At 39.6% G+C, this 13081-nt stretch overlaps 1 protein-coding gene across 1 annotated transcript in view; it reads left to right on the top strand.

Moving 5' to 3' along the window:
* The window catches only part of LOC132503761 (C-reactive protein-like), a 33159-nt gene extending 25427 nt beyond the window's left edge, over nt 1-7732 (top strand). Inside the window, exons 4-5 of the mRNA XM_060120540.1 lie at nt 1041-1154; nt 6810-7732. Of these exons, the coding sequence (XP_059976523.1) occupies nt 1041-1154; nt 6810-7413 (718 nt within the window). The 3' untranslated portion in view covers nt 7414-7732. The remainder of the gene's footprint in view (nt 1-1040; nt 1155-6809) is intronic.
* Nucleotides 7733-13081: the final 5349 nt, after the last annotated feature.

The raw sequence follows: 13081 nt of genomic DNA, 5'->3' as shown, positions 1-13081 counted from the left end.
TATGGTTGCCTTTGTGAGTAAAATGTCTCCCCCACCCCCAAACTTTTAACAGCATTTCTCTAGAATGGATTCACAGGGTGTGACTGTTTTAATTCACAAAGCACTGCCACACAGAGCTGTTGGAGCACCAGTAGGCACCATGGAGTCTCTAATAAATGACCCAGATTGAGCTCTTGTTTTGTGATTTGTCTTGGTTTGTTTGCTCTTAGAGCTTTGATTTATGGCTCCAAGGAGCGATTTTGGAAAATCATTTACCCATCAGCTGAGACAATCTGACTATTGCACTTATAAGGTCAAAGTGGAGCAGACCTGAGTCAGAGGGATTTCAGTCGTCCAAGCCCCAGATAGCCCAGCCGCTGCTACTCTTTCCAGGAGAATATCCTAGATTCTGGGCACAGTGACTGCAGGGAGGGAACATGGAGAAGCTGTCACTGTGTTTCCTGGACATCATTAGCCTTCCTAGTGCTTTTTCCTAGACAGGTAGGCACTGCTTCAGGTGGGCGCTGGGCTCTTGTATCAAGGCTACCTATGCAAAGCCAAGTTAGGGAAAATAGTCAGAGTGGGGGAGGGGTTGTGTTCTGGGAAAGAGGGTAGTCTGTGGTTTCTAAATCCAATCTCTCTATACATAGTGAGAGAATACGTGTTTGTGGCCTAACAAGGTTAGAAAAGAGACAACAGGCCCCAAACGGAGTCACTTGTGTTAAGTCCCACATCAGCAAACCAAGACCTAATAACTAACCTAATTGCAGCTTCAGCCTCTCCCCAAAATGTGACCTTTCACCAGTCAATATGAAATTACTTGGTTAAGACTAGAGGTAACCCATCCGATAAGACCCTTTCCTTCCCCCATAGAAAGGTGACCTTGCCTGAAATAATCTACTCTTCATTAGAAACTTCCTCTTCCTACCCCTTTCATTTGGTACAGCTCTTTGAAATTCCTTTCTGTCTGCTAGATGGCTGGCTGCCTGCTTCATGAATCATTGAATTAAAGCCAATTAGATCTTTAAATGTACTCAGTTGAATCTGACTTAATTTAGCAGATTTGGTGTCAGCGATGGAATCCACAGAGCCCTTCCAAGATCTTCTAAAACAAGAAACACGGGCGTTGTACCCTCAGACCTTTTGGAGTTGTGTCCTTTTCAGAAGGGCCCTGGGTAAGCTCCTCTATGTTCTGAGCTCTGCTCTCTTTGCATCAAGTTCCTGATCTAATTGGCTTGCCTGTCAGTTCCCTATTTGATTGGAAACCTCAGCCCTTGGTTCTGCCCCCAGATTTGATGTTGGGAATGACCAATGGCTCAGTCTGGAGTTCTCTGTTGTGTGGAACCCCAGTCTGCAGTCCCTATTCTTGGGGGTCTGCTGATTCAGTCCTTTCCCCAACCCCCAAATTCCACATTGGGAACTGCTGGTTGTTACCAGCTGAAAAACTGGACTGGGTTTCAGATCATACTGGGTTCTACTTAAGCTAGACTGAGTCTAGTAAATAAAAGTTATTGCTAATGGGATTCATAGAAGTAAAAAAGAAAAAAAAAACCCCACAAAATTGGTGAGCATGGCTAAGGCACTTAAAAGCTGTTAGAGTGCTCACCACATAACTAAACTCCCGTGTTAGGATAAGTTGGTCATGGGACAGTTTATATTGACACTAGATTACCTGCCAACCTCAAGAAAATTCCCATGCTAGAAGGTACACTGTAAAACACCACACAATCCCCAACCCAGTGGCACATCCCTCTTAGATATTAGTTTGCTTCTGAGAGACCCAAAGTCTTAACTAAAAAAAAAAAAAAAAAAAGAGAATCCTTGAATTCAAAAGAGTTGAGCACACTGCCTTCCAGCACACCTGCTTGCTTTATGTCTATGAACTATACTGCTAAAAGAGATAAATACCTACAAAAATGGCAAAACCTTACTAAAAACAATCTAGAATTACAGTGGCCATTATGGGGAATGTTCCAATTAGATATGATTATTTAAGAAGTGCACCTGAAAGTAAGGGTTCCCAAATCAAACAAATAGAATAAGATACCAGTTTTAATCAGCATGCAGAAGTCTCCAAAAGGCTTCAAAATTCCAAACTAGCTTCATTGAAAAATGCCTTGCAAAAGGCTAATGAAAAAGATACAAAAAGTACCTAATATAAAAGTCTAAGATTGATGTGATTCCTACTATTCCTCTTTAGCTCCTTTAATTGAGTCTCAGAGTCTACTGATCCTCTGTCTGAATTGTCTTTACACTACTGTAAACCAAAATGGCCTTACAGACCCCATGTCTACCTTCAGTGGAGGGCCCCATATGGGTCCCTTCCAGAGTTGATGAGACTCTCAGGGATTTTTCTGGTAAACTGCTATGTTATTCCCTTAAACATCCAAAGGGAAACTAAATTAAAATTAATTAAAAACTTTGCCAAATTCTGATAGATACTAGAGCTTGCAGAGGGGATCTTGGGAAAACTGGCAGAAGCCAGCAAAAGGTAAAAATTCTTATCAGAGCCAGCTCTCCAGAATCTCTGTGGAGAGGGGAATAAAATATCTTTTGCAACCTCTTTGGGGGACACCTCTTGGACACATCCAAGAGGTGTTCAATACTGCCAGAAATAAAACTATGTACCTGGGAGGGAAGGGGAGCAAACTGAAGATAATATAGCTAGTTGGGAGGATTAGCCCTTTGGTATTTTTTAGGCTGCAACCCAATTCTTTGAGGAATTAAGAGTAATTGCCCTTATCTTCTCTAGAAACAGTTCAAAGCTCACCTGTTCTTTTTTTTACCAATCCTGAAACTTCCCATATTTATCTCAAATAAATATTGTAAAAATTCTGGCTTTAAGAAGCAAAGTTCTTCTCAGAGGAACTTGCATTCCTTCCCTGTACCTTTGAGGTGTAAATGTCCTACCTGGTTTGCTCCAGGAATTATTTTCTAGGCCAATCTCTTTAAACTACAAACTCCAGGGAGGTAATACTTATTAGGGGGAAAACAAAAGAGGAAGAGGTCATTTAAAATTTAGGTGAATGAAAAATATTTTAAGTGTCTTCTCCACAAATATTATTAAAAAGTTTTAGCCATCTGAGCAGGTAACCTTAACTTATTCTATCTACCATAACAACTTAAATCCAGCTTTTTTATAACTAGTGAACTGTGTATTATTGTACCTGAATAATAGCAATAATATTAAAATGAAAACTATAAAGACTCTGTTTGCCTCTGTCACTTATGTGTGTCTCTCTATATATTTGTGTTGTAGATGTATGATATTTTTCTACCTATGGATAATATTGCCAAAAATTAATCTGTAAAAGAGCACTATTTAATTGGCTTAAAGAAAATTAGGCACTTAAATAAAGTGTTTCTAAAATTTTCAGTAATATAATAGAAACTGACACAAATGCTTTTCAAGTTCACACAATCTGGGAAAATATTGAATACTAATGATAATTCGAGCTTGTTGGTTTAATTAAAATGTCTACAGAGTTTTATCTTCAGAGTTACCAACACTAAAAATAATGCAAACATACAACTTTTATTCTACCTGGGTTTACTAGTCAAATAAGTTCATGTCATCTCTGTTTCAAAATTTGTCAGCAAGAGAAATAACTTGGTATGATGAAATTTTCGTGAGTAAACAAATTGTTGAGAACAAGTGAATTAAATAGATGTAAGTGGGAAAAAATTTTTAGGTGAACACTTAAAATAGTTTTCCCCACAAAAATTTTTTTAAAAATAAAAAAAAATTAAAAAATACCAAAAAAAATTTTTTTAAGAAAAATAAAATCATTTCCCCAAATCTTTTTGGTAAACTAACACCTTAAAGTTTTGCTAGGTTAAACTAAATTATGGACAGTCATTAAATATTTAGATCATTTCCAAATAAAATAAAATACTGAAACATTAATTACTGAACATAGGCTTATCCACTTTTGGCTTCCTTTTACAGAGGAGCTAAAGATGTTTGGTTCTATTAATAAACATGTTTTGTGTCACACTGAGAAATTTACTATGAAAAAGCAGATATTTCTAAAAACAATAAAAAGTATTTATGCATTTGCCAAGCCACAAAATGCTAAAGTAAAAGACAGTTCACAACTATTTACTTCTTTATTTCACTAAATCTTAAATTTTCTAAGGGTTAAAAACAGAAATAATGAGATGAATATCACCATATGTAAAGAAAATAAGATGTGTGTTTTCAGTAAAAGAAGGTATGGGGAATGAAAAAGCATTTTGTTGAATGAAAATGAAGTAATTTTGTCCTAAAGAGAGACTGCTTATTTCAGAATGGGAGAGAGAAAAAACACAGGACAAAATACGAATGTAAAGAAGAAAGTTGTAGAAGGTTTGTGGAAAAGGAATCTTTGGTAAGGGATTTATGCATGGTCAAAACTGGCTAAGATGGAAATGAATTTAATTGAGTGAATAAATTTTAATATTAAAAGGAAGCAGGTACAAAATTAGAATCTGCTTTTCTCTCTGTGAAAACAATGAAGTTTTATTGAACTATTGGTGTGCTCTTGATGAGAGATTGTGAAAGTTTTTTTTTTCTTCCTCTTAAGTTATTTGCCTAGAAAGCAAAGATTTTGTGTCTTGTCAAAATAATTTCCTGTGCTATCTTTATCGTGTCTTTTGATTAGTTAAGAAAGTTGAGTCTTCTCTATTGAAAGAGCTACATTTTCCTTTACAACTATTTAACTTTCTGTATTTGCCTTTGAAGTCTTTAATTGTCATTATGGTTAAATGGATAACTAAGTATTGTTTTGCAGTGACCTATGATCCTATTTGACCAAGGGCTTTACAATCTTTTAATATTTTTGACAAACTTCCCGCAAATCAAATTCTAAATGAAGTCATTTTGACCTCAAAGTAGCTTTGAGATATTCCAGAAGACCCCTGGAAAATCTCAAAACACTTGTTCTCTCTCCTTATAAAAAGGAGATGTTAAACAAATTAGGCTTATTTGATATATTAAGTTATATTGGAAGCATTGTCAAAGAAGAAGTAATACTGAGCCTTCTTTGTGTTGTATTTGCATATGCTATAAATTTTATAAAATTTTGAGAGTCCCTAGAAATCTGACATATCCTGGTGTAATGATTATCAGTCATAATTCCAGTCTTATCTTAAAACATTGTATGTCACAGAAATAACCAAATTTCCTTGTCAATTCCATTATAATGAGCTCTCAACAGATCTTTAACGATGGGCATTTTAAAGATTTTGTCATTTACAGACAGTTATTTTTTTACTCAGATGCTTTTGCAAAAGTGTTTCTGCAAATGTGCTTCATCTTCAAAAAGATTATTGGAAAGGACTTTGACAAGTGAAGGTTTCTTATAGCTTTAACATCATAAAAGTAAATTGAGTAAAAATTTACAGAACTAATGGAAAAACTGGATTCAAGTAAACAAATATTAATTACACGGGACTGAAGGAATTAAGGAAGATTATTATAATTGTTTTGTTTGAAATATTGCTGTTTTTTAAATATTTTTTCTCCAGATTTCAGGAAACCTTTTTTTCTTAAGCTATCTATGACTTAAAGCAATTTGGCAAAGTATACCTTTGTAAACAGAGATGAAACATTTACTTTTTCTCTCTACCTGATTTCTCCCAAATTTGAAAATTCTTAAATATTCTTTTCATGGCATTATAGTTAGTCATTTACATAAATTCAATAAGAATCTGTTCTCCTTGTAACAGTATACAATTTGAAACACTGGTTAACTACTGAGGCTTTGACAGAAATGTCATATTTGAGGGAGATGTGCATAGACTCGGATATGACCAGACACATTTAAGGAACTAAGGTTGACTTTCTGGAGTCAGTAAAGCCCCTCGGAAAAATTGCCTTGTTACTTTACTTACAAGGTTCCAACGGAGCAGTCTTCCAAAGAGCTTATATGGTCAATCACTTTTCTTGCTGCATTTATGTAAATAATCAGGCCAAGTTTAATGCAAATAAATTAGTTTTACTGTGGTTATCTTTGATTTTTAAAAATGGGGTGATTTTAGAGAGAAAAGTTTTGTGTGCACCTTTGTAGATATTAAATTCTAATCCTGTTGATTGTCCTTGAGGTTTGTTATATATCCACAAATTGGACTGGGTGCTGAATTCTTCTATTTTCCTTAAGAATTTGGCTATGAATCTCCAAATGAATGTTCCAATTTTCTCCCATTCTGATTTGGAATCACTAAGAACAAAGACTGCCCTTGAATCTCTTTGGAAGGGACTCATGGTCCTCCTCCCTACCCAAATGGCAGCCAAAATCCAGGAAGTTGAACCTTAGGTACACGTCTCACAGTTGAAGAAGACTCCATTTGTCTTCTGGTCCTGAACACCAGCTGGAGATATCTCAGGTTGATCAAAAGGGGGGAATCGTTTAAAAAAAGAGACAACTGACCTAAAATGGAGTCACTTGTGTCAAGTCCCATGTTAGCAAGCCAAGATGCAATACCTAACCTAATTGCAGTTTCACCTCTCCCAGGAATGTGACTTTTAACCTGTCAGTGTGGAATTACCTGGCCTCTCTAATGAGGTAATCCACCCAATAAGACCCCTTTCTTTCCCTATAGGAAGGTGACCTTGCCTGAAATAATCCACTCTTTGCTAGGAACTTCCTCTTCCTACCCTCTTCTGTCTATAAAAGTCTTTCATTTTGTACAGCTCTTCAAAGTTCCTTTCTATCTGCTAGACGGGATGCTGCCCATTTCATGAATCATTGAATAACAACAATTAGATCTTTAAATTTACGCAGTTGAGTTTTGTTTTTTTTAAAAAAACTCTGCTGCTGACATTTCCCCTCTGTTTTTTTACCCTACAGATATGCACACAAAGGTCTTTGTGTTCCCCAAGAGTCGGATAATTCCTTTGTGACGCTGACTGCACAGCTAACAAAGCCACTTAAGGCCTTGACCGTGTGCCTGCATGTCTATACCAATCTGACCCGGAACTATAGCCTCTTGTCTTATGCTGCAAGGCAACAATATAATGAGATCCTCCTCTTCAAGGGAAAGACTGGTGTATACAGTGTATCCGTGGGTGGAGCTGATGTCTTTATCAAGCCTCCTAAGAGTTCTCCTGCACCAATGCACTTCTGTGTGACCTGGGAGTCTACCTCAGGGATTACAGAGCTCTGGGTGGATGGGAAGTCCATGGTGAGGCGGAGTATGAAGAGGGGATACTCTTTGGGGACAGAGGCAAGCATCATCCTGGGACAGGAGCAGGATGCATTTGCTGGGGGCTTTGATAAAAACCAGTCTTCGGTGGGAGACATTGGAGATGTGAACATGTGGGACTATGTGTTATCACCAGAAGAGATTAGCACTGTCTATGCTGGTGGGAACTTCAGTCCTAATGTCCTGGACTGGCAGGCGCTGAAGTATAAAACACATGGTGAGGGACTTCCCTGGTGGTGCAGTGGTTAAATATCCACCTGCCAGTGCCTGGGACATGGGTTCGAGCCCTGGTCTGGGAAGATCCCACATGCTGCAGAGCAACTCAGCCTGTGCACCACAGCTACTGAGCCTGTGCTCTAGAGCCCGTGAGCCACAACTACGGAGCCCGTGTGCGACAACTACTGAAGCCCACATGCCTAGAGCCCATGCTCATCAACAAGAGAAGCCACCACAATGAGAAGCCCACACACCGCAATGAACAGTAGCCCTCGCTCGCCACTAAAGAAAGCCCACGTGCTGCAACAAAGACCCAATGTAGCCAAAAGCAAACCAACAAATAAATAAAGAAATTTATAAAAAAATAAATAAAACACATGGTGAGGTGTTCGTCAAACGACAGCTATGGCCCTGAGGCCCTTTTGTGAATCCTGAAGTTGCCTTTTGGGGATTACACCTTACATTTCCCTTGTCTCTGGCTCTGATGTTTTACTGCCCTACACACTGGGCTCTTGTGCCCTGGGAGGAGTGTATTTCCATCTCCTTTCACCACTCTTTTTCCATCAGCACATGGGACAGTGCCAAGCAGAGGGTCTTATACATTTCTCCACATTAGAATTACCAGGTCACACCCCAAGCCAATTAAATCTGATTTTGGGTGTGTGGGACCCAAGGATCAATGTTTTTTAAAGCTCTCCAAGTAATTCCAGTGTTCAGCTGAGGTTGAGAGCCATTGCATTTTAATGAGTGTTTAAGAAAACGTGAGCCGACTTTTTTTCACCTAAAAGACTGCATGTGTCTAACTGTAGTCCTGCCAACATTTTCATTTCCCTTTATAGGAACACCCACCCCATTTACTGTGTTTTATTGAATTATCTAAAGAATACAGGAATAGGGCTTCCCTGGTGGTGCAGTGGTTAAGAACCCACCTGCCAATGCAGGGGACATGGGTTCAAGCCCTGGTCTGGGAAGATCTCACATGCCGTGGAGCAACTAAGCCCATGCACCACAACTACTGAGCCTGTGCTCTAGAGCCTGTGAGCCACAGCTACTGAGCCCACGTGTCACAAGTACTGAAGCCTGCACACCTAGAGCCTGTGCTCCACAACAAGAGAAGCCACCACTATGAGAAGCCCGCTCACCGCAAAGAAGAGTAGCCCCTGCTCATCGCAACTAGGGAAAGCCCATGCACAGCAACTTACCCAATGCAACCAAAAATAAATAATAAATTAATTAATTAATAAAAAGAAAAATAATACAGGAATAGAATTTTTCCAGCACTCTGTCCCCACCATCAGGATGAGGTCATTACATATTAGAATTATCTTTAATTCTTTAATCCTTTCAATTTGAATATTCAAAATTGAAAAAAATGTTTTGTTGTTTTGGTTTAATTTGTTCTATTTTTTTCTTCAGGATCACCAATTTTTATAGTGTGAAATTTCAATTATTTTTTCTTCTCATTTATCATCATCCAGATCACTTTTATCTGTGTCCTTTATCCTTATATTTTGAGCTTTTATTTTTTCAAACCTATCCTTCATATTAGTGTTAGGGAGGAAGAAATTTTCCTCTACCCTTCTAAGTTCTTCTGGCTGATCTAAGAATTAAATTGACATGAGACAGATTAACAGGAGAAAAATCAAACAATTTAATAACATGTATACATGGGAGGAACTCAGAAAAATTGAGTAACTTGCCAAAATGGCCAAAATCCTCACTTTATCATCTTCAGCTAAAGACAAAAGAGGATGTTGGGGGTAGTGGTTTGGGACTTCAGAAGGGAGGAAGGCAATTCACACGGAGATGGAAAAGCAAACGTTTGGTAAATAAATGTTTGCTGGACCACCAGAGACAATGGGACACAGAGTGGACTCTGACCTCTAGGACCTGCAGTTTCCCCCACCACCCCTAGCCCATATTCTTTGCAAGTATCTCTGGTGATAGCTATATTCTGGAAACAGTCCTTGTATCTAAATCCTTTTAGGCAGTTAGGGGGAAGGTCAATGTTTCTTCCTGAGTCTTTTGGGCCTTGATTGTTTTCAGCCTGAAATAATCCACATGCCAAAGAAATATTTTGGGTTGGCAGATTTTGCTCCCCTACAAGTGACTTGTTTTTCTCTTTAGCGTATTGGGATCCTTACTATTTCTAATGTCATTTAAAATTCTACAATGCTTTGAGTTGTCTTAAATTCTTTCTTGGATTTAGTGTGTTTTCTTTTCTTCAACGTTCATCTTTCATCAAGTCTCTGCTTTTCTTCAATTTGCTTGAGAGTTTAATGCAGTCGCTGCCTAAAATTTTCTAAATTTCCTGTGATTAATCTTTTATGAAGTAAATCTTTTACATGCTTTAAATAATTTTCTTTTATATTTTAGTAATTTTCAGTCCTCCTATTTGTTCTAATATAGTGTGAGAAGTGAGTTCTCTGAGTCCCCTTCCTGCTTACCTGGACATGATTAGATTCCCTAATAATTTAAATTAGCTAGCTGGTGGACTACTAACTATATTAGTAGTTTCTAGTCATGCATATCCAGCCCTGACATCCTGCAACTCCCATTTTAAATGACCCTCACCTCTACCAATTTCTGCCAACAGTCCCAGACTCACATAGGTGCATTTTTAAAGATATTTGTATCTTCATCTCTCTCAGTGGAATGACCTGGAGTGCTGAAGAGGACACCTTTGATAATAGCATCATAATGGACAAGATGAGGTCTCTGGTTCTTTTGTAGAGGGTCATAGGCTAGGGAAAATCTTACATCCCTCTGACTGGCTCCTCCCCTTGGAATGAAGAAAGACTCATCATGCTGGTACCATTTCCCAAGTCTAACATCCATGGGTCCACAGCTCAGGGATCAAATTTCATATGCACATGATAACCTCTGGGGCTCTGGGATCCTTTGCTCTCCACCATGTGTGGAGATTCTTGTTGCTGCTTGTGAAATAAAATTCATATTTTATGACAAGACAAGAAAAATTTAAATATAAAAATTCTTCTCTGTCTGTTGGCCTTCTCCCTTCCTCCACTCTGCATGGTGTATCTGCATCATGCATTGACCAAACCTCCCCCATCAGCAGGAATACCTGCTCAACCATAAAGAGCACCATTCTCCTAGCATCAACAAGACAACTCCTTAAAAGATAATATTCCTTCTTGATATTGTAAGAGATCATGTGACCTACCACAATGACACTTAGATATGGATTATGTAAACTGTCGATAATAAGACGTCATTTGATGTTCAGCCCCTGTCTCAAAAAACTTATATAACTGTGCCTTGACTTCTAATGAGTGGAACAGTCCTCAGAGCTTTCTGAGATGCTCTTCCTTGATTATAATCCTCAAATTTGGCTTGAATAAAATTTTCCATTTCTTTCTTAGATTGATTAATTTTCATTGACATGTTCTGTCCTAAAACTTAGATCTGGAGAGGGAAAGTTTCAGGAAGACCTTTCTTACTTTAGGTCTAAGCTGCATTCTCTAGTGGATCAAAATTTGCCTCCCCAAAGTTTATATCTTTGGCAGGAGGATTATTTTAAGCTGATTATTTTTAAGAAACTGAAGACTTAGAAAGTGTTTCTTTTTTTTTTTTTTTTTTTTGTGGTATGCGGGCCTCTCACTGTTGTGGCCTCCCCCGTTGCGGAGCACAGGCTCCGGACGCGCAGGCTCAGCGGCCATGGCTCACGGGCCCAGCCGCTCCGCGGCATATGGGATCCTCCCAGACCGGGGCACGAACCCGTATCCCCTGCATCGGCAGGCGGACTCTCAACCACTTGCGCCACCAGGGAGGCCCTAGAAAGTGTTTCTTTTTACCTCCCCCTTAACTGCCTAAAAGAATTTAGATAAAGGACCTGGTCCAGAAAGAGCACTCTCACCAGAGATACCTGCAAAGACTATGAGCTAGGTGTGGTAGGGGGAACTTGGTAGGGCCTGGAGACCAAAGCCCTCTCTGTGTCCCCTTGTCTCTGTATGGCATAGCAAACATTTGTTTACCAAACATTTGTTTTTCCATCTCTATGTGAATTGCCTTTCTCCCCTTTGAAGGCTCAAACCCCTACCCCATTCTCCTTCTTTCAGTGGCATATAAGTCTCAATTCCCTAACTTATCCTTGTGTCTCACGTTGATCTTGGAGAGGGAGCAGTGAGTGGTGGTGTGAAGCAAGATATTAATTCCCTGCCCAGGAATTGAACCTGGGTAGCCTGGGTGAAAACCAGGAATCCTAGCCACCAGACAAGCAAGGGCTAGAGGCTAGAAGCTACTTTTCCCTGGTTCTTGCCTCCAGTGAAAAATGTATTTCTCATGGAGGTATATAAAATATAAAAACAGGTACAAAGTTTATTGTGAGAGATATAGCACAATAACAAGTGTGACAGCACACAGAGAAACAGTTTGTTTAGCAAGGCAGAGATGCACACCCAGAGAGAAAGAGCGTGGGCATCCTCCCTAATGAGGAGGAGAGCAGAAAAGAGGTGGTTAAACAATTTATAAAGGGCAGTTCTTCCAAGTCTTTGTTTACCTTTGGACAATTATCTGGTTTCTTTTTCCACACCTAACCTGCCCTAGGACCCTCCCCAACATGCGTGTGCTACTTTTTTTGTAGATGGATTCCAGCCCAGAGCCCTAAGGGGTGGCCTTAGCATCACATATTATGGGGTGGTTCCCCCTCTTTTTTGACACCCCAGGAGCCTTTCTGCACATGTGCAATTTCTCCCTTGCCCCAAGGAGGGGAAATATGTGACCTCTTGAGCCTTTACTCAAACAAGGATTAGCCCCTCTCTGTGCTTGTCATGACTGTTATCTTAAGGTGTCCACAGGAGACAAAGCCTGGCTATTTACCCTGTCGCTGTCATTGCTTCCATTTCCGAGAGCAAACAGGAGGCTGGTTGTAAATATCTAACCTGGAGCCCACATATCTCCTGTCCCAGGAAATGCAAACAGGAGGCTAGTTGTAAGTGTCTGGCCTGAACCCATATTTTTTTCACCCCAAGAAGTGCAAACAGGAGGCCAGTTTTAAATGCCTAGCCTGGAGCCCATCTATCTCCTGCCTCAATTTTTCTTATGGGACCTCCATTCATATGTAATTAAATTTGGTTTTCTCCTGTTAATCTGTCTCATGTCAATTTAATTCTTAGACCAGCCAGAAGAACCTAAAAAGGGTAGAGGGAAATTTTTTCCCTTCCCCGGCACGAGGCACAAAGCTAATATTGTGATCTTTCCTGAGTCCTATGTCTATTGCTCAGTTCCTTTAGAACCTACAGGGTGAGACTGTCCCTTCAGAGGTGAAGAGGTAAGATTGTCCCTTCAGAGCGCTAACTGGAGCATGAAGACAGACAGAAGCTTCTGTATTGAGAGATCTATATTTTGTGGTTCCCCACCTACAAGCAACAAGAAGGAGGGCTGAGCAGACTTCAGGCATGTTAGTGCAACAACAGAGTAGTGGACAACCTATCACAGACAGCACAGAGGGTCTGCTATCGTTAGGGACAGGGCTGAAGCTGAATCTGGCCTCTGTACCCTGACACCGAATTAAATCTCAGAGACAGAGTTTTGGGTGAAGTAGAAAAGAATAGCTTTATTGTTTTGCCAGGCAAAGAGGGACACGGTGGGCTTGTGTCCCTCAAGACTGTGTGTCCAACTCAGGAGGATTTGGTGAGGAGTTTTACAGCAATGGTTCAAGGGCAGAGCTGCTGATAAGAAT

Source organism: Mesoplodon densirostris, chromosome 2 (assembly GCF_025265405.1).
Source record: "Mesoplodon densirostris isolate mMesDen1 chromosome 2, mMesDen1 primary haplotype, whole genome shotgun sequence".
In the NCBI taxonomy this organism is placed as follows: domain Eukaryota; kingdom Metazoa; phylum Chordata; class Mammalia; order Artiodactyla; family Ziphiidae; genus Mesoplodon; species Mesoplodon densirostris.
The sequence above is the reverse complement of the archived record's forward strand: the minus strand, read 5'-3'. Positions and strand labels throughout refer to the sequence as shown.